We start from the raw sequence: 22,267 nt of genomic DNA, 5'->3' as shown, positions 1-22,267 counted from the left end.
TCCCCTCAGCAAAAGGTGGTAGATACAAGGACAATTAGCCAAACAATTTCAGATTATCTTGAGCGCAACATACCCTTCAGATAGTCACATGCATCGTCCTTTCTTCCCTCATAAGCCCTTGATACAAAGCACATTATACAAATCATTTAGCAGTGTTCTACTGTATTTCTAAAGTATTGCTCTGTTGAACACCAGTTCCCAGTCTTTTGCTGTAACAGCAGCAAACAGCATACAAGAAAATACAGTGCCTTGTTGATTAAAGCTAATTTTAAATTCCTTTTTTCCTGTCTGTAAAGTGTGAACAATTCTACTCCTCCCAGGAGGTCTTCTAGGATAAGGCGGATTTTCTACTGAACTATCTTTCCATGTAATGTATTTGTATCTCTCTAAGTAAGAATGACATATCATTGGGAACCCAGTGCATCAGTCACTTTGTTGTGGTTAAAAAAAAAGCAAACTTGCAAATCTGTAACGTAAGCATGTATATAAACCAGAATGTTTGTAATGTTTATACATATATCTTTGCAGAGAATCTTAGATAATTTTTTTTTTTTTACCAAACCATTGTACTCATTACCTTAGAAGAAGAAATTCTATTCAAGCTCAGGGTAAGAACTGGGTAAATAAAAACAAGTTAAAAGGAGAACCATTCCTCATTTGACAAAAGGTGCAACTTTTGTTCTTGTTTTGTACAGTTTATGTTGAGAACATTAGTATTTTTCCTAACTCGGGGTTGCTTTAGTGAGAGGAGCTAGAGTACTTCAAAGGGCAGATTTCTGAATTTCTTTACCAACCAACTCTCTAATGATATACAAATAAAAAGCAAATGATAATAAAGGTTTAGGTGAAAGATATCATGGAATTCAACCTTTTTCTCAATTCCTGGACAAATAGCCAGAAAGTTGAACTAGAGTGTAAAGGTCACTTAAATCAGTAGTTGTTGGGTTTAATGGGGTAGGAAGAGAAAGGAGCTGAAATCACGTAATTGTGATCGATCTTGCTAATGTATCATAGGAGAGGATAGACAATTGGAGAAGAAAATAATGAAGTTTATATCTATATATATTTGCTTTCTAAAGTCCACTTCTTTCATACAAACTACTAAAACTGAACTGCAAAAGAAGAGAGGCTGTACAAGTTAAGAAGAAAATTAGCTGACTCTTATATACATTCATACACATCCTGTTTAGTATATTTACTACACTGTAAATTAAAATCAAACCCAGGAAGGGAGGGAAGAAGGAAGGGAGGGAGGAAGGAAGACAAGAAGGGAATAAAAAGTGTGGCAGTTTCTCATGGCTGTAAAAGTAAACAGAAATGTTGGTTGCTCCAGATGTCATAAAACATTCTATACCTAGCAACACTTAGAACATTGAGTTTACCAAAAATGGTTGAAGAGCAGATATAGTTTGCATTTCTATACAACAGGCTAGAAAACATCACTTATCACAGTCCAGAAAGCACATATAGATGTGTTTTTAATATAAACATAGGTAATAACATACTAAGCGTGCATGATTTTTTTAAATTCCAATGATCGCATCTATGCCCTCAGTTTAGGATTTGTTGGTAATGGTGTGTGAAAATAAGCCTTATATTTCATGTATTTTGTTTCTTTGTTTATTGTTATTTTTGAAAATAAGGCCGCTATATTTTTTTCTTCACAACCAGAAAGGGGCTTTTTTCAAAAATGTTTTCTTCTTCTGTTTTTAAATGTGGTTTATTCAGAAAAGCCAGCACTTTACTTCAAACCCAAGCTCCAATCATTGTTTTGTTGCACCAGTTGGCAAGCTCAGTTTCAACCTTTGCTTCTTGAGGGCTTGTGTCAAATGGCAAAGTCTTGTCAGGTAATCAGATTGACTTACTCCTCAGGAAAGTGCTAGCACTTTGGCTAAATCCAGACTCGTAGGTAGCTTCTTTACTGTGGGTGTGTGCATGATTTCATCTTTTCTTTGTTTCAGTTTGTCACAATTTGTGTTGTGCTGGGTGATGTTTTGGAGTAATACTCTTTGCCTTATGAGTGTGCAGTAGTACCAACATCTTCTTCAGAAACATTCCAGCAACATAAAGATGGCAGAGTAAATGAAAACACTGTGAACGTAAGGGGGTTTACTGATTCCTGTTTCAGAGAAACCAGAGTATGAAATGCTTATTTCATTTTTGTCATTCCTTGTTTTGTTAAAAAGTCTTTCCTTTCTATTTGCATTCCCCATATTCCTTTCCCCATTTTTTAAACTTTGTATGTGCTTCATAAAAAGTAAAGTAAATAAGTTTTGTTTTATGTCTCAGATAAAATGAAGACTATTTCTATACAATTGTTCTTTCCAGTTGTTGGGATCAGACATAGTACTCCTTATCCTTGTTTTTCTTATTTTTGCTGGAGCTTTTAGAGCTGTTGGGTTGCTTTTCCTTAATCACAGCCCCGTTGGACTGTGCTGAGTTACTGATGTAGTTTCGACTCTCATCAACATGATAGGAGCCTTCATCTCGGTTCCTGTACTTGTACATAGCGTAGAGGAGGATGAGAATGCACAGAGCAGCTGCTGCTACGATCCCAACCACCATGCCAGTCGTGCTGCTGGATTCCCGAACCACCTCTTCTGAACTTGGGTATCCTCCCCGTCCTGGTTTGGTGGGACTTGCTGTAAGCAGATGATAAAAAAATATATATTTATGTAATCAAAAGTAGAAAATCACCTAAACATTTTTTAACTGTATCACTATTGCTTTGGAAAGCTGGTTTCACTTTAGGATTCTGGAATCAATCCAGGAAAGTTGGGCAAATCAGTTCTCTCTGCTCCATACCCCACCATTCCCCAAGGAACTATCTGGTTCAGAGAATCAACTTTACATTATGCTGATCTGACAACCTAGAACTTTCTCATCTGTTTAGAAAAAGCATTTACTGCAGTCTTTCAAAAACTGCACAATTTCATTATGCTACTAGAGAACAAATATTAGATTCTGCAAGTCTATTGCATATGATCTTCTGACGCTTATTAAAAAATAAAAATCTTGAAATCAGTAAAATAATCATTAACATATGAATGCTTATATATGTAAAGAAAGCATTTATTACTGGTGGAAATATAACATATGAGGAATAAATAGCATCTACTTAGTTTGGTGTTACTTGGAACCCCGACACCTACAAGGGTTCTAGGTATATCTGGGCAGATTAAACCCATTAATCCACTGGTGTACAAAACAAAATATAAGATTTTTTATATATGTCTCATATTCCTTTTCTACATGTTATGAAGAGTAGTCCGTCCTTTTGGTACAGTTTAATGTGTTATTGAATTGATAGTCCTTGTTAGTATCCATAGAGGGGAAAAATGGGTGAACTGTATAATTGTATAAAAAGAGAAATTGAACAGGAATTTTGAGTATGTATGTATGTATATATGTATGTATGTCGAAACATCGCCAAGATACTTTCAATCTTACATGGGAAAAGACCCGAATACACCAAAACTTGCATACCGCTACCCGTGAAAATCTACGAAAACAAGTATGTATGTATGTATATATGTATGTATGAATGTATGTCTCTATGTATGTATTTTTTAAAAAACACAAGAAAACTAAGAAATGAAAGTGGATAGGGGTAAGAAAAGAGTAAGAATGGCTTGGAAAATGTGAAAAGATGCTAAAGAAGAGTGTGCATCACATATTTTAGGGAGGAAAAGAGACAGGAAGCCTTGAAAGAAAGGGCAGACTCAACCAAAGCATTTCCAGTGAAGCAAAGGGGTTCCATCAAAGAAGAAAAGTGTAAGAGAGGAAAAGAGAAGCACAGCAGTGCATGTGGGGGAGGAAGAAGAGGGACCGGTGCTAAGAAATAAGCAAATATACCTGATAAATAAACCTCCCACCGGCCAATACACTCTCACAGAGAGGGCCTCCTCGGGGTGCCGTCGGTCAGGCAATGTCGGCTGGCGGCCCCCAGGGGGCGAGCCTTCTCTGTGGGGGCACCTGCCCTGTGGAATGAGCTGCCTCCTGGAATACGATTGATCCTGGACCTCTGGACCTTCCATAAAGCCCTGAAGACGTTTTTATTTCATCAAGCCGGCCTAGCCTAAATGGTTTTTAATTGGGATTTTAAAATTTATGGATTTGGGGTTTTAAATTGGGTAGCCAGTGATTTAATTCTTTTAATTATCTTAACTTTTGCATTTGTATGTTTTTTAATTTTGGCTGTTCACCGCCCTGAGTCCCTTCTGGGAGAAGGGCGGTATACAAATTAAATTAATAAATAAATAAAAAAATAAAATAAATGTTGGGGCAACGGAGGCAATTTTACAATTTAGAAGGTGAACTGTATGAGGAAACTCCCAATATTAGTTTCAGTCCTGAGGAAAGCCACAGCAGCAACAGTAGACAACTGCACCCACTTTGCTACCACTATCACTATTTTTCTCCTCTTTCTCCTCCCTTCTTCCATCCTCTCAAATATTTAGCATGAAGAATAGCCACTGCTTTTATTCTAAGTCTCAAAAACTCTCTTGTTTTTGCTTTTCGCTCTTCTTTGCTTTAGATACTTAATGAACATGGGTATTAAAAGTATTTCTTTCCAGTCTAATAAACATTCAGCTCTGACATGCACTTTGCCCTGCACCTGTGTTTTGGCCTGTCCCCCTGCCCTCTCCAGAAGAGATCCACGAGTCTTATTTAAAATGTCTTCCAATGCTCAGTAAGATAGTAACAGGTGACAGGGCCAGGGCTGGGTTCTAAATTTTTTTACTACCAGTTCTGTGGGCATGGCTTATTTTGTGGGTGTGGCTTGATGGTCATGTGACATTTAGGATTTAGCAGAGGTACTGGTCTACCAGGCTTTTAACTGATTGCAGAGCTGTACCGATCTACCCATTTATTTTTGCAGGCACTGATCTACTCATGTATTTTTGCAGGCACTGATCTACTCATGTATTTTTGCAGGCACTGGTCTACCCATTTACTTTTGCAGGCACCAGTCTACTCATTTGTTTTCTTTTAACACTGATCAGCTTTGAAGCCCTGCGACAAGAGTTTAAACAGTTTTTTTCCCTCTAGCCATCAGCTGGGACTCAGGAGGCAGCAATAGATTGGGGGTGGGGACAAATAAAAGGTAAGAATAACACGGGGGGTGGGTGGGGCAGAACCGGTTCGGTGACGTCATATCGTCACCGTTACCGGCTCAGCGGAACCGGGCAGAACCGGGAGGAACCCACCACTGGATAGGGCCCTTCAGCTGATACTTTTCTGAGGATGCCATTTATGGATCCCCAACAAGAAGTAAAGAAAGTTTCAGCTGAAGAAGCAGTATGACATCCACTTCAGCTTAGTAAGTTTCCCAACAACATGCTTAGGTAATTATCTACCTTAAATCTACATAAATTTTTCTCAGGTTTTCTCTTCTAGGATTTTCTAGCCAGCAAACTCTAAGCTTCCATTTCTAAATTTAGGATGAACAAGGGTGGTTAGAAACCACATCTTTCTTTTAATTTAATTCTTCATTCTATGCCCAGTATTATGTGGAAATTCATCTGAGCTGGATATGTCAACAACTGTTTCATAATTCGCTGTGACAAGATAACTCTATAGGAACAGCTATAGAAAATGAAAATAGGAGATTTATCATGCTGAATGTGATTCTGGAAATTACTTTCTGTTCAAGGAAGAATAGAACATGCTGAAAAGAGATGATGCTACCTGACAGGCTAAATATCATCTTTTAAATGTAGGCATTTTATGCAAATGCTGTCAATTAGATTTCTATTAATTGGCAGTAAAAAAAACAACAACTTTCAAACCTCTTTTACAATAAAATGTTCCACTGAATACCAGGTATAAAGATATAAAACTGAAAATTTTAATTTTTCTTAAAAATAATCTGAAACTGCTGGCATTGTTTCACTTTAAGCAACGTTTCACAATCATCTCACTCCATCTGTTTCAAGAAGACAGAACCACTTAATTAACTTGAAGCTGTTCCTAGCTTTGTCAGAGTAGTAGCTTCTAATATCAGGTGTGGTAAATGGGGTGGAAACTGCAATGAAGACACACTTTTGTTTTTTTCATTGCCTTAATAAAAGAAAAATAACTTTTTCAATATTATCAATATTGGTTGTTTTTCACAACAACATATCTAGTATAAAGAATGCGCCAGAAATACTATATGAATGTAACCATGGATTGGACATTTTCAGCGGCAAATGCTCTATTTATATCTAAATAAAGAATAAAGAGAAGTGAAGAGTTTTTGTAATAGCCATGTCTATGATGGGGGAATGATTATGGTCAAACCAGTCAGTGTGTGAAAAGAACATTGCACCATTGTGATAAGAGCCCTCCCTGTTCTATACATTGTGACAATGCATGCCATTTCAAAGGGGCACAGCAACTGCAGATGCTCCTACTTGAGTGTTACTTTTACTGAAATGATGGAAAAATATAGTTGCCATAAATAATAAGATACATAGTACATAAAGAAGAAACTAGTCTCTTTAGTGCCAGTTGTGCCACTTGGAGTTTTTCTTCATGTGTCTGAAATAAACTGTAAATGTTATATACATCAGTTTTCCAACATTCCTGAGAAGCTGTTCTACGATGTTAGAACTACTCCAGTGCTACAGTAAGTCTGCACTTATATTATCCAACCCATATACCTGACAGTTTAACTTCAATGAATGCACTGTAACTGAAGTAATATGAACCTTGTTGCAGTCATTAAACTGTCAAGCAAGTATGAATCAGACTTTGATTAAATTTGGTCACAGGATACTCACAGAACATCTGTTTAAAAACAGCAGTCTACTTTGGTTTTCTACGTGATTTAACTGTTACAGCCTTTCCTGAGAAATAGGAAGAATTGTAATTGATAATTATTTTGTAATTTGGAGGATAGAAGATGCTTGCAAAATAATTCTCATAGTTTCCTGAATACAAACATACTTTCAGGCCATGAAAACTTATTCCTTAAAAGGATTGCTGCTAACTTCCTGACAGCAATTCAGTGAATACCGAGCAGTATCTGCCAACATATCTTTATTACTCTGGGGGAAAAACACTATTTAAAAGACTGCATTATTGTATGTTGAAAAGAAATCAAAATAATATCAGTACCTTATTATTGTCCAAGCAATGGCAGATGAAAAACTGGTAACTAGTCCAGTTCTATAGATTTAAGATGATAAAATGAACAGACTGGAAAGAATCTCTTGTGACTGTGATAGAAAGGAACACCTGCAAGTACTAAAGCTATTTGTTTGGCTGTGTGGATGGTTTGGCTGAGGGTAAGTGGAAAGTCATACAATTTAGTTGCTGAGAGTGGAATGAAAATATTATTAAACAGGCATTCTGTCTACAATGCTCTATTTTGCATATCATCAGTGAGATGGGTATGCTGCACTTGTTTTCCTTCAGCATTCTCTCTCCACTCACCACTATTATGCAACCTTCTGAATTATATTGTAGACCCTATTGGGCGGGATTGATTTTTGTATTCCTGTTTGCATTTCTGCAGCCATGAAATAACTTATGCAGAACAGTCACACTTGTTTAGACTTTTCCACTACATATTACAGGCTTATTATAATTCTTGGCAGTACTTTCAGGGGAAAGAAAGAAAGAAAAAAAGACTGTTGCCAATGTCCATTGTTCACTAATGCTGTGAAAAGAAAATGGGAATTGCAGATTCCTGGAGTGTTTGAGAATTGAGATTAGCAAAAGCTTTTATTAACAAAAATACAGTTTAAGACCTTTTCTTGGTTTATATTCATGCTTTTGCATATATCAAATGGAAATGGGGGGATTAGAAAATTATTCACAAGATTACATACATTTTCTCTGCCTATTTACTTATCAACTTTTATATGGGGGTATGAGTGGAATTGCTTATTAGTCTCTGGTAGGCTTTCAATCTGGGAGCAGCTAGAAACCAAAAAGCTCTCTGAGCTGTATCACCTTATCTAAACTTAATTTCATCTGGACAGTTATACTCCAGGACTTCTTAGCATTACATGTCTACAATATATATCCTCTGATGATTTTGCCTTTATACTGTTACTGAAAACTTTAAATAGAGTTGGGGCAAAATTATGATACTAAATAGATTTAAGTCTTATGAGAGGGAATTATTCCTTGTGTTAAAAAAAAAAAAGAACTAGGAGCTGCAAAATCTCCCCCCACTCTTATTAGTATTTGTGATTTTGGAAATTAGTAATTTGAAGCAGGGAATATAAGTGATGATTGATTGCTGATATATATAGGTAATGCTGGAAAGAGTTGGAGTAAAAGACAGCACTGAGGCACTGATTATAGCAGCATGATCACAGGCACTAAGCACCAGATGAATAGAAGCAAGAGTCTATCTTACAACTACAGACAGGACACAAGGTAGAGACTATACAGAGAGGGATGAACATTCTTGGTGTGGGAGTAGGAATGGATTTCCAGAGGAAAAAAATTGCAGACTACAGAACCAGGAGCACTACTCAGGTGATCCTCAAAACACAGATAAACTTCCAAGTGCTTCAATGACCCTCTAAAAGGATGCAGATTACCAGCTGTCTGGAAGGAATATAAATCCTTCCATTATCCACTCTCCTGTCAGAGCTGAGGAAGCTTCTTGGATGAGAAACGAAACGTCTTCATAAGAAAAAACAAAAAGTCCAGTTGCCTCCTGAAAAAGCGCCTTTGGGACAACCATGACCTGGATGACTGAGAATCTCTACAGAGTTTTGACTATGCAGAGAGGCCTCAGAGACAGTTCCACACATAGTGGCAGAGTGTAAGATGCAGGAACAGCATACACTGAGCAGCACAACCAAGTAGTTTGGCATTGTCTACAGGAATATCTGTACTGTGCATGGGCTAGACCAGGGTTGTCAAACCTCTGGCCCATGGGCTGGATGCGTCACATGCTGGCAACACCCGGTTTAGCAAAGGGGAAAAAAGTTCCGATATATCACGTGATGCCACTGTGATGATGCAAGTTTGACACTTCTGGACTAGACCATCCCACATCCAGATGGGAGATTCCATAGAAAGTTATTAAGAGTAAATGTTATCTGTGGGGCTTTCAGATACAGATAGACAGCCAGGTACTGGCCAAACAACCAGAAATTACAGGAGTAGACAAGAAGCAGAAGACATGGGCCACTGAGAGATGCCCATTTACTGCTTGTGCTGCTACATTTTGAGCAGTTGCAGCTTCTTGAGAGATGCTCCTTGGAAAGTGCAATGATTGTCTGCAACTGCTTTTTTCAGCTCTGAATAGTAGCATGCAATATTGGAGATGTGTATGATCAAGAATATGGAATGCATTGGGGCCATTGAGCACACTGGAAATTGTTTGAAAATAAATGTGTTGTATGGTAGAGCATTGTACTTACAGGAACTTTTGCTTTTGTGGGAACTTTAACTTGCTAAAGAGGGAAATTGTTGTATACTTAGTTGGTGAAGATAAAGGAAGAACTGAATTCAGTTCCCTTCCATTCTTCTTTCCTAGAAAAACAGGTAGGTAGTAGGACCTATGCCTTTTTCAAAGACATTATGTGTGGAGAGACCATTTGGTAAATCTCCTGTTTTCCTAAAATAGATTGGGTGTTAAATAGACATTACTAATGGTAAACATTTTACTTGTTCCCATTCCTGTCATAGAACAGATTTGTTTGTTCTTTTTATTTATTTTATTTTATTTTATTCAATTTTTATACCGCCCTTCTCCTGAAGGACTCAGGGCGGCGTACAGCCAAAAATAAAACCCACAACTATATGAAAGTTAAAAGACAATTTAAAAATATTAAATAATTTGGCCGAAAGAGCTAAAATAGAAACCGCCCATTAAAATAGCATTTAGGCCAGCCCTGCTTGGTGAAACAATAGCGTTTTGAGGGCACGGCGAAAGGTGCGAAGGTCGGGAATCCTACGAATCTCCGGGGACAGCTCATTCCAGAGAGCAGGTGCCCCCACAGAGGAGGCTCTCCCCCTGGGGGTCACCAGTCGACATGGTTTGACCGACGGCACCCTGAGGAGTCCCTCTCTGTGGGAGCGTACTGGTCGATGGGAGGCTATTGGTGGCAGAAGGTGGTCTCGTAAGTACCCGGGTCCTAAGCCATGGAGCATTTTTATTGAACATTTCCTGGATTCAGAGTAATTTCACGTTATCATAGAAGTGCAATAATCACTCATTATTAACCAAACCTTCCCAGTTTCCCAACAAAAATTTCTACACCATGTGCCTTTGGCCTAGGGATTGGCAACCCTGTACATTTCATTTCATTGAAAAATATATTTAAAATGCACAATCTGCAAAATGCCTAGTAGGAATGATCTATGTCTATCTACAGCAATTTGCTGTGTGGAAAGTAGAGAAAGATTGTCAATAAGGGAAAGAGTAAAAAGAGAGAGAAGAATAGGAATGAAATACTGTAAGTGATGGCTCCAACTCTTTTTGGCTCTGTCTCATCTCCAGCTTGTTTTAGCTCTGCTATCCCTAAGGGAATACAGACCTCAACAAAATTTTACTCCTTACTTCAGCTTTAGGTTTATTGTATTACTCCCATGTAACCCCTCTCCTGCGTAAGCTGCATTGGCTCCCAGTGGTCTTCCGGGTGCGATTCAAGGTGTTGATTAACATCTTTAAAGTGGTCCATGGCTTAGACCTGGGTACAGCCTCCCACTAGCCAGTACGCTCCCACAGGGCGGGGCTCCTTGAGGTGCTGTCGGTCAAACAATGTCGACTGGTGATCCCCCGGGGGAGAACTTTCTCAGTGGGAGCTCCTGCCCTCTGGAACAAGCTGCCCACAGAGGTACAGAGGATCCCGGACTTGCACACCTTCCGCCGTGCCCTGAAGACTTTGTTATTTCAGCAAGCCGGGCTAGCCTAATTTTAATGGTTTTAAATTTTAAATTGGATTTTACTGGGATGTTTTTAATTGTGGACCAAAGTATTTAATCTGGTTTTAAATTGTTTTTTAATTTTTATATTTATGTATTTGATCATGGCTGTTCACTGCCCTGAGTCCTTTGGGAGAATGGCGGTATATAAATATAATTAATAAAATAAATAAAATAAATAAAATTGTATGTAAATAACAGAGAGAAGGAGAGGAAAATGCAGTTGAAGTAGTGAAATGAAAGTTTAGTCCAAGGAAAACCGTGAATCTACTATACTTTCTTGTGGTATTTCTTGTGCAGTTAATCCACTAGTTAAACATCTAGTTGTGAAGATTTTTTGAATTTCCTGATATTCCTAGGAAATTCAGGCTTCTGCTTGGATTCCTAATAAAAGAAGTATCTTAAAAGACCACCTTGTGTTTACTTTGGAAATTACAAACATATATTCTCCTTTTTTGGAGGTGATTAAGAAAAGAATTCATAGAACCTGGCAATGATGAATTAACTGGATTCTTTGAATTGAACAAGAGTTGGCATCAGTGACCTTTCCAATTCTATGAATCTAGAATATGGAAATAACTTTATGCTACTGTTTCTTAAACAATCTTGACTAGATAGATTAATAATCTGCTATAATATATGGATGTTTGATGCTATCTAGGAGGAAGAAGCTGGCATACACTTAGAATGGCTTTGAAAATTCAATCTGTCAACATCAGTTTGATTATCTATACATGAATAATTCTTTATTAGCTGGAAAATACTGGAGGGATAGCAATAGCACTTACAGTAGATTTATATACTGCTACATAGAGCTTTTCAGTACTTTCTGAGTAGTTTACAATGTCAGCATTTTGCCCTCAACACTTAGATCCTCATTTTACTGATTTCAGAAGGATGGAAGGCTGAGTCAACCTTGAGCCCTGTTGGGATTGAGCCTCTGGCTGCTGGCAGAATCAGCCTGTAATATTGTATTCTAAACACTGCACCAGCAGGAATCTCAGACTCAATTTTTTTTTTTTTGAAGATCTTCTAATAGTTATCGTTATAAATAATCAGTAGGGATTAAAAGGTCACTGTTGAATGCATAATGAATTCAATTTATAAAGGAAGCAAAAATGTATACATATCAGTCTGGTTTTATTATGCCTATCAAATAAGAAAACTGAACATGTAAGAAATAAATCTGTAATGGAAAAGAATACAATGATATAAAAATGACAGCAGTGTCTCAATCATATCAGGATCAGGAAGAGGAACTGAGAATTATCTCCATGGGAGTGACTTTGGTTGTAGATAAGATAAATTGTTTCTGGTCTACTGATTTGCCTTAACCACTTTCCATGCTCAAATACTGGAATATATCCTTATTATTCAAACTCATATTTGAGGAGATGTGCTCAACAAGCAGGAACTACAGATTTCTTCTCCTTATATACCGAATACATATAGACAGGAATGGAAAAATTTTAATCTAAGAGCAAAGAATGGTCAAGAGTATGATTGGATTTTTCTCTCTGTAAATACTGTTTGTGTGACATCTTTGTGTATTCCAATGTAAATTGTACTTCATATGATTTGGTCACTTTTTATTCTGGCTTTATTATGCACTGCTTGATTAGCAGGCTTTATCTCCATTACATTTTCATTTCCTATATTTCTTGCAAGTCACATCTTTGCATTCAATATTTATTGAAAGGCAAAGGCACAGCAAGCAAAATCAGAGACGATAGCCAAGGACTTGCTGGCAGTGACAATCCCGATAGGCTATTTCTCCCAAGGAATGATACTATGCTTTACTTCTAAATAAATCAACAAAATTAATAAATCAGCACAACCTATATTAAACTATAAATCAGCAATTATAGAAATATAGGTGCGGACTTCTATGTTAACTTAAGTTTTTACTATACATCAAAAACACTTATCCATAAGCATTCACATCTGATAAGTGGCTTTATTATCTCTGCATCTGTGACAACTTACCAAAAAGAACACTGCTTGTGATGACAACAAAAAGATGAAGAACCGTCTCCCCCACTCTTACCCCAGTTGCTGCGCTCTAAAGCAGTATGCCTGTATCTCTCTCTCTTTCTCCCTCTCCCTCTCCAGTGGTAGGTTGCTACCGGTTTGTCCCGGGTCGGGCAAACTGGTAGCAGCAGCGGAGGGAGGCTCCGCCCATCCACCCGGATGCTTCTGCGCATGCGCAGAAGTGTCTCTTGTGAGTGCACCCACGAGCGAACTGGTAGCAATGGGTTTTGAAACTCGGCCCTGAGGGAGAGGGACAGGGGTGGGTTTTAAAACCCATTGCTACCGTTTCACTCATGGGCGTGCTCACACGCATGCGCAGAAGCATCCAGGCGGGTGGGCGGAGCCTCCCGCCACCACCACTACCAGTTCGCCCGATCCGGGTTGAACCAGTAGCAACCCACCACTGCTCTCCCTCCCTCCCTCCCTCCCTCCCTCCCTCCCTCCCTCCCTCTGTCTCTGTCTCTCTCTCTCCAGTGATTTCTTTGTCATCACTTCTATATTCATGACTTTATAGGAAGGGTACATGATTTTGTATCGTCCAAATGTATCTATATACCAGCCAGTTTTTAAATAATGAAAGGCACATGAGCAGGATTGTGTTGTGGCTAATCTTCTAGGATTCAAATTTCTTCACAGAGGCAAAATATCAGAGCTGAAATATCTTTTAGAAGCACTGTACAGCAACACTAGAAATGCTGCCTCCTCTCAGGAGATATTTTCTCAGATGGCAACAAGGAGAATCAGTTATGTGTGAAGACATGGGAAAAAAAAGAAGGGAGGGGAGGAGGGATGAAGCATGTTATTCTAATACAGAAAGAAATAATGATTGGGGATGTTGTTTAAATCTTTGGAGGAAACTTGCAGCTAATAGAGTTCATAACCTTTAACTCACAAACAAAGTGTTATTCCAAAGTAGGTAGATGAATTGGTTCAACATAGAAGGATAGGTAAATCTTAACTTGTAGAACACTGAGATTTCATGATTCTTAACATCTATTTTTAGGACTCTATGAACCATGTGTAGCTACATTAACTAATAAAATATATAGTAGTATAATAATACTAATATATGTCAATCGTTAATGCCATTATATTATGATAATGTGCGGCATTGCACCATGTGTTTGTGTGAATGGACATATATAAAATTCTAAGTACATAACGCAAGCTATGGAGGCAGAAAGGGTGTCCCTAGAATAACAGAAAGGCGATTGCATTCAATAGGAACAGGATGTGGTTAAAATGCCAAGGTATGACTGGCCCAGCTTTGATGAATTAGTCAAAACTTGTTGGAAGGTATAAAAGTGTATGGGAATGGTGGCACTTGGGGGTCAATACATCGAACAAGCATCTAACCTAGTTTTTCCTAGAACTCAACCTAACCTGGCAAGTCAGATTTTGAGTTACAAAAATGTGCATGAAGTTGTGAGTGTGTAAATAAATGTAGCTTTTACTTCCAGATGTAACAATACAAATTGTAAACCTGCATTTGATTCTATGTCCTTTGAATCATTGGATAAAAACAAAATACAAATAGCACTGAAGTACTTTCTGGCCCTCAGCCTGACAACTCTAATATAAATAAATGTGAAATATGGATCATGGTAGTTTTTGCTTATGCTGGTATGTCTAATAAATATACTCTTGCTGTTTCAATACATGGAATCTACTGAAGTATTATAAATTAGATGTTTGTACTTTTGATTCCCAGAGCTTGAAATAGCCTCATGAATCATGAAAAACAATCCTAGCAGGAAATTTATTAATGTACAAATATTTATAAATATCTGTATTTCCTAGAAAAAAATGTGAGAAATAATGATTTCAGAGTTGGATTACTTGCTCAAACATTACATATCAACAATACAATAGAGCAGAAAATTAAAACCACCTTGGAAGAAGGTAGGGACAAAGCACTTCCACAATCTTCCAAAAAAATTGCCATGTTGCATCTAGATCGAAATGAGTTAAATTTGACTTTTTACTGTCGTCCAATAGGGCAGCACATTGGGTCAGTGGTTAAAGACGCTGGGCTTGTTGGCTGGAAAGCCAGCAGCAGGGTTTGAGACCTGAGTGCCATGTGATGGGGTGGGTTCCTGTCCTCACCCCAGCTCCTGCCAACCTAGCAGTTTGAAAGCATGTAAATGTAACTACACAAATAGGTACCATTTCAGAAGGTAACAGTGCTCTGTGAATTCTTGTAAGGAAGTTGTAATATATTTCTTGGTCTTTATAAAAAAATATATAATGAAGAATATGGGAAGCAATCAATTCAGTGAAGGAATGATCTCAGTTCAACCTATGGAGTTGCTAGAGGACCAATCAGATGATGAAAAAGTCCATCTGAAGCCCTGGGGAACTGCCTAGGAGATCTACATCCTGACTATAAGGCAGGTTTAGGTGTCACCATGTGTAGCATACCAAAGATCTTGGAACTTAAAATTTTTTATAGCCATAGTGATTATGGAAAAAAAATGAAAATATGTGTTTAGAAAACTTATATGGCTTCCCAATTAATTCATGGTGACTCCAGGTGGTTTACAAAGATAAAACCCCTGTACAAAAACCAATAAACCACCACTCTTTGCTGACAACAATCAGTCCAGCCACTTTATGGGCTCTGTATTACTCTGGAATCTATTTTAGGGTCCTCTGTATCACTCTGGGGTCCTCACTGAAGAACCACATCTTCAAGTCTTTGCAAAAGTGTGTCAAAGTGGGGGCCAATCTTATCTCCATGGGAAAAAACATAACAAAATTGTTGCACAAAGCAAATGCCTTTCTTGTCTTATTTCTCAATCTTCTTATAATTTTCTCTTGTTGCAGATAACATAACTGTCATTTTAAAAAGAAGCTGCATGATAAAACATTAACAATGGAAACAACTGTATATCTTAGAAGTTGTGGCCAGTCACTCATTCATGCATATTGCTGCCAGTGCTATTAATGGGTATTTATGATTATCAGTCTTGTCAGGGATATATTTCAACCCACCCCTCACCCTCCTCCTAAAATAAGTTGCAAGCAGAAATGGTCAGCTGTAATTTGAACATTGGCTGAATTGTTCACCAGATTATAAGGTGTGCTCTATCATCTACATACACAGAAATCTCTCAATATTCATAAACAAATAATACTTTCCTTATTGAAATTTCATAGTGTGGTTGCAAATTTAATATACCTCACATCTATGAAGTCTTCCATGGCAAAATGCCTTCTGCTCAGCAGAAATATGTACAGTTCCAGGCAACCAGAAAGTCTTGTCAGTCATAGATGCATTTTTTTCTTTCAGAGAGCTCAAATCTTAAATCCTAAAAACTCTGCTTTTTAAATATCGTCTACAGGCCCACTAAATAGGTCCATTATCATGTAATTAATTAGTTGTTCTTGAAGATCTTTTAATAAAAATGATCAAAGGAGGACACATAGAGTTGATTGTCAATGTTTTAATATATATTGAGAGTAATAGGCACTCACTCATGTTTAGGTTTTTCCATACAGCTGTTAAGTTTCCTGTTTATACAAGCTACCAAAGAACAATAATCCCTTTAGTAGGAGTCTTTATGTCTCTTTCTTTCTCTCGTACATAACAGACACATGTACACACGGAGAATTATGTTGGCAATTCCTAACTGGGACCCAGGAGAATGAATTTTGCCTTATCATCAATACAGGCTGAAATAAATTGTTCTTTCATCACTGCTGCATGCAAAGAATAAAAATAAAAAGGAAGTAATAAAAAAGTTGACTAACCTAACCCACCTGAGCTCGTCTCACAGGGATCAATGTCCTCATCATCGCTGGGGCATTCAGCTGAGGCCACCAAGATGTCATCTGTAGTCTGAAAATAAATAAGAGAATCCATTGGATCAATCAAGCTGTTCCAAGTCAGTCCTCACCTGTCAATGTTCTGTGGCACAATCATAACCGATCCTAGGAAACTCATAACATTCTGTAAGATCTTTTTTTTTTTTAAATGGTGATGTAAGATCCTTTTTTATTTGAGAGCTAACAAAAGATTATGTCACAAGTCCACTGAGACATTCAGTGTTGCTCTCTATCTCTGACCATGACAACATCTTATTCTTGTTTCTCTCTTCTCTGCACCATCTGTTTACAGCTGGAAACCTTTCACTACTCAACCTCCAGCCCTCTGGAAACCTTTTAATCAACTCTCACTTACATGACTATCAGGTTTGCCCTGACATTATTCTAATTGCTCTTCCTCTCTGACCAGGAATTTGCTGATCGGAGAATATAATAGAACTGACTGCCTCCCCAAATTATTCCTTTTCAGTTCCTTTTTTTTAAGCATTATTATTTTCAATAGGCAATACCCTGAGATCCAAAATATCCCTTAAATATTCCCTAGAACTTTTGACACCTGGAACAGATTTTTTTAGGCTTGCTCTCTGAATGCAATTTTTGATTCTGAGTCAGAAACTAGACTTTGAAAAGAAATCCCCATCTATAATAAAAACATGTGAAATGAAGTCAGTTTGGTGTAATGGTTATTGGTGCTGGACTAGCAACAAGGAGGTGGTGAGTGCTAATCCTCCTTTATTTATAAAAGCTGACTGGATGACTTTGGGTCAGTCAATCTCTCCCAGACCAAACCCATAAATATTACAAAGTAATTGTTTTGGGACAGATAGGAGATGGGGATATTATGTATGTTACCTTTAATAATTCTGGATAAAGGTGGGATATAAATCTAATAATACTGGTGGTTTTATAGAATGGCTTTATGGAACAATATATAAAATATTCCATTCCAAGGTGCTTGCTGAGGAAACAAACTATAATAGGACAGGGAATAAAGTGAGAGGCAAAAATGACAAAGGAAAACTCTCACCCTTTGCTGTTATCGATACATTACAGCTTAATTGTTTACATACTTGTTTTCAGTAGTAGTAAAAATCCCACTATGGTTTTAAAAGCTCATTCCCAATAACTATCCTAAAAGCTATTCGAGATGTCGGTGCAGGTTCAACAGATTCAGATGAGCCTCTTGGCGTGTCTATTTTGTATACACATAATCATTCAGAAGACTCTTTGCAGTTAGTATGATGAGACTCTAAAAACAATTAACATTTGGAATGCCATTAGGGTTGGCATCAACCTAGTCCCTGGAAGGAATCCATTCCCTTCTTCAGGAGGTCTTGCTCGCCTTCTCCAAAAAATGAAGGATTATTAATAGTCTCCCATATGAAGAATGCGTTGGATGGGTTGATTGCACTTGGAGAAAATGGTCCTGGAGATACTTGGGAGCTAAGCCATATATGGCTTTATGAGTTAAAAACTGCACTTTGAATTAAATCTGGAAACTTGTTAGAAGCCAATACAGGCCTACAAACAGGTGTTATATGTTCTCTTACTCATGAAATGGCTGTTACGTTTTACATCAGTTCAGTTTCCAAGTGACCTCAAAAGTAATCCCATGTACAGTGTTTTGCAGCAGTCTAAGCAAGTGGAGATTAGGGCATCAGTTATCCCTCTCAAAGTAGGTCTAAAACTGGCACTCAAGCTGGACAAATGCTCCCATGCTACAATAGTAGCCAGGAGTACAGACCTGGCACTTTAGAAGAAATACCACACAATCCAGAATTCATATTGCAGCTGATAAAGAACTCCACTGGACAAAGAGTACATCCTTCATGCATGGGTAGATTCTACTTACCTTTACTACTGGTTCACATTGCGCTCGCACATGCTCGCACTCTTCTGCGCATGCGCAGATCACCTATGATGTCATCCGGGTCAGTGGGCAGAGCTGCCCGCCAGTTTTACTGCCGGTTCTTGCAAACCGGTCCGAACCGGGGGCAACCCACCACTGCTGTCATGTTAAAGTTCAATTTTAACTTGTTTTGTCTCACTTAAACCTCCATAGCATCCAGGCATTGGGTCAATATTCCACTGTATCTCCAGCCTGGCCTTGACTGGGTAATGTAACATTGGTATCATCAGAATATTGATCTCACATGGTAGCTTCAGGTAAACAATAAAGACGGCAGGGGGACTGAATCTTGTGGGACATCACACAGAGCCCATCCTTTCTCATAAGCATTGACAGGAACTATTCACTGAGAAAAAAAAAATCGTTCTAAAATCGTGTTTGACTCCCAAACCTTACAGGCAATTCCCCAAATTATAATGATTGATAATCTCGAAATGCACTCCCTAACTCATTTCCTAAAGCAGTCCTTCACCAGAATGATCAATGCTGTTTCTATCCCATGCTTAGGTATTGCTTCCAGGGAAAAAACAGGGAAAATCTTTCTAACTGCCACTACTGGGTTTTATCAACTTGTGTTCAAACGAGTAATCTGAGAGAAATAAACTAATGACAAAATACTGTAACAGTTTTTGTTACTTATTTATCTAGTGTATGGCATATCATACATGGACTAGCAACATATATTTCATATAACATATAACATTTCCGCAGTGGAGCTTCTTGGTCTGCGAGACTCCCCCCTCTCGCAGGCTTGGCCCTCCACTCTATCGAGGGCCTACCTCGATGACGGGCTTTGGAACCCCGAGAGGTGGCATGCCGCAAAGAGGGGGTTGTGGGGTTTTTTAAAGTTGTCTTTTTGTAATCTTTTAAGGGGCTTAGGGTGGGGGGTGGGGAGGGAGGGGCATAGGTCAGGCCCGTTACAGGGGCATGGAATGGAAGGCGGGGAGCGGGGTGTGGAGGAGCTCAGTGTGGATAGGGTGGAGGGCAGTTCTATCAGGACCGTGGTTGGGAGGGGCAGATATGGCGGGAGTAGGGGACCACATCAGGTGGTGGGGGCACGCACCCGCTATCTTCAAGCGGTGGCATGCCTCGGCCCCCATGACTCTTCTCGTCTCCCCGGCTGTCCAGAGTCTCAGAGCCCAGGCCTCTGACTGATGTTGTGCAACGCCAGATCCGTGGTTAATAAGGCCCCCCTCATTTGTGAGCTAATACAGGAGGGGGGTGCGGACCTGGAGGTATTACAGAGACCTGGTTGGGCCAAGAGGGGGGGGTCCCCCTCATAGAGATGTGCCCACCAGGTTTCCGCGCATTCCATCAGCCAAGGGCCCAGGGCAGGGGTGGGGGGGGTGGCGGTCGTTATAAAGGAAGGTCTTGATCTGAGGGAGGCCACTGTACCTCAGATAGCCGGATGTGAGTCTCTCCTGGTGAAGTGGGGCCATGGGATGCAGGTGGGCCTGCTGATCACGTACCTGGCTCCCTGCCACGTGACAGCGGCCCTGCCCGAGCTTCTCAACGTTATTGCCGGGGTGGCGGTTGATACCCCCAGACTTTTGGTCATGGGGGATTTCAACCTGCCATCTACCGGTGGGGCGTCTGGGATGGCTCAGGAGTTTATGGCTTCCATGACAGCCATGGACCTGACACAATTAATTCATGGCCCCACTCACGTGGGAGGACACACTCTGGACTTGGTTTTTATCTCTGGTCAGTGGCGGAGTGGTCTGGATATAGGGAATATAGTTATTGAACCCCTGTCATGGTCGGACCATTTTCTCCTGAGACTGGACCTTTTGACCGCTGCACCCCACTGCAGGGAGGCGGAACCAACCAGGTGGTTCCGCCCCAGGCGCCTAATGGATCCTGATAGGTTCCAGAGGGAGCTTGGGCCAGTTCCTGAAACTCTGGCTCACGACTCGGCTGAAGATCTGGTGGCTGCCTGGGATAGGACAGCCGCCGGTGCTCTGGACCGAGTCGTGCCTTTGCGGCCTCTGACCCAACGCCGAACCTGCCCGGCCCCTTGGTTTTCCGAGGAGCTGAGGGAGATGAAGCGCCGGAAAAGACGCCTAGAGAGTGGTTGGAGGGCTAGTCGCTCCGAATCCGACCGAACACTAGTTAGGTCTCATATTAAGACCTATCTACTGGCGATAAAAGCGGCAAAGCGTAACCACTTTTCCGCTCTTATTGCATCGGCAGATAACCGCCCAGCCGCCTTGTTTAGGGTGACCCGCTCCCTCCTATATCAGGGAGCGCGGGAAGACCCCTTGCAAGGGCAGGCTGAGGATTTTGCACAGTATCTGCACGATAAAATCGCTCAGATTCGGGAAGGCTTGGACTCTGACTGGGTAGATCCCGGCGGGGTGACTGAGGCTGGTCTTGAGAATGTTACCTGGGATGAGTTCGACCCTGTGACTCCTGAGGACGTGGACAGGATCCTGGGGAGGTTAAACGCAACCACATGTTTATTGGACCCGTGCCCCTCCTGGCTGGTACTGGCCACCCGGGAGGTAACACAAGGCTGGCTCCAGAGGATCATAAATGCTTCTCTGAGAGAGGGTTTCTTGCCTCCCGCCTTGAAAGAGGCGGTGGTGAGGCCCCTCCTCAAGAAGCCTTCTCTGGACCCGGCCGTTTTGGCAAACTATCGTCCGGTCTCCAACCTTCGCTTTGTTGCGAAGGTTGTGGAGAGTGTGGTTGCGCGACAGCTCCCACAGTTCCTGGATGAAACCGTCTATCTAGATCCGTGCCAGTCCGGCTTCAGGCCTGGGTACAGCACGGAGACGGCATTGGTCGCATTGGTGGATGATCTCTGGAGGGCTCGGGACAGGGGTTGTTCCTCTGTTCTGGTCCTGTTAGACCTCTCAGCGGCTTTTGATACCATCGACCATGGTATCATGCTGCGCCAGCTGGAGGGACTGGGGGTGGGAGGCACCGTGTTGCGGTGGTTCTCCTCCTATCTCTCTGACCGGTCGCAGTCTGTGTTGGCAGGGGGGCAGAGGTCGACCTCGAGGCGCCTTGCTTGCGGGGTGCCGCAAGGGTCGGTCCTCTCGCCGTTCCTGTTCAACATTTATGTGAAGCCGCTGGGTGAGATCATCCGTGGTTTTGGGGTGCGATGCCATCTGTACGCTGATGACACTCAGCTGTACATTTCCACCCCAGACCACCCCAATGATGCCCTCGAAGTGATGTCCCAGTGTCTGGAGGCCGTGCGGGTCTGGATGGGGAGGAACAGGCTTCGGTTCAACCCTTCTAAGACTGAGTGGCTGTGGATGCCGGCGTCCCGGTATAGCCAGCTGGTGCCATCGCTGGCTATTGGGGGCGAGTCATTGACCCCCACAGAGGGGGCTCGCAACTTGGGCGTCCTCCTGGACACACGGCTGTCTTTAGAAGAGCATATGACGGCCGTGGCCAGGGGGGCTTTTTATCAGGTTCGCCTGATACGCCAGTTGCGCCCCTTTCTGGATCGGGACTCCTTGTGCACAGTCACTCATGCCTTGGTTACGTCACGCCTGGACTACTGTAACGCTCTCTACATGGGGCTCCCCCTGAGGAGCACCCGGAGGCTCCAGCTGGTGCAGAATGCGGCCGCGCGGGTGATTATGGGAGCGACGTGGCGCTCCCACG

The 22,267-nt window shown here is 40.7% G+C and overlaps 1 protein-coding gene across 19 annotated transcripts in view; it reads right to left on the bottom strand.

The window, feature by feature from the left end:
• Positions 1-610: 610 nt before the first annotated feature.
• NRXN1 (neurexin 1) overlaps positions 611-22,267 on the bottom strand; it is a 952,284-nt gene continuing 930,627 nt past the window's right edge. For 11 of the 19 annotated variants that reach the window (XM_070932252.1, XM_070932253.1, XM_070932264.1 and 8 more), the window contains 2 exons: positions 16,666-16,753; positions 611-2,642 (listed from right to left, as the gene is read on the bottom strand). In XM_070932252.1, the coding sequence (XP_070788353.1) occupies positions 2,338-2,642; positions 16,666-16,753 (393 nt within the window). In that variant the 3' untranslated portion in view covers positions 611-2,337. The remainder of the gene's footprint in view (positions 2,643-16,665; positions 16,754-22,267) is intronic. The other 8 variants (XM_070932260.1, XM_070932263.1, XM_070932258.1 and 5 more) reach the window with 1 other exon arrangement.

This window comes from Pituophis catenifer, unplaced genomic scaffold (assembly GCF_029215685.1).
Source record: "Pituophis catenifer annectens isolate HBS135680 unplaced genomic scaffold, rPitCat1.0.hap2 SCAF_1, whole genome shotgun sequence".
Taxonomy (NCBI): Eukaryota; Metazoa; Chordata; class Lepidosauria; order Squamata; family Colubridae; genus Pituophis; species Pituophis catenifer.
Note: the sequence above shows the minus strand (reverse complement) of the source record. Positions and strands in the feature narration are given on the sequence as shown.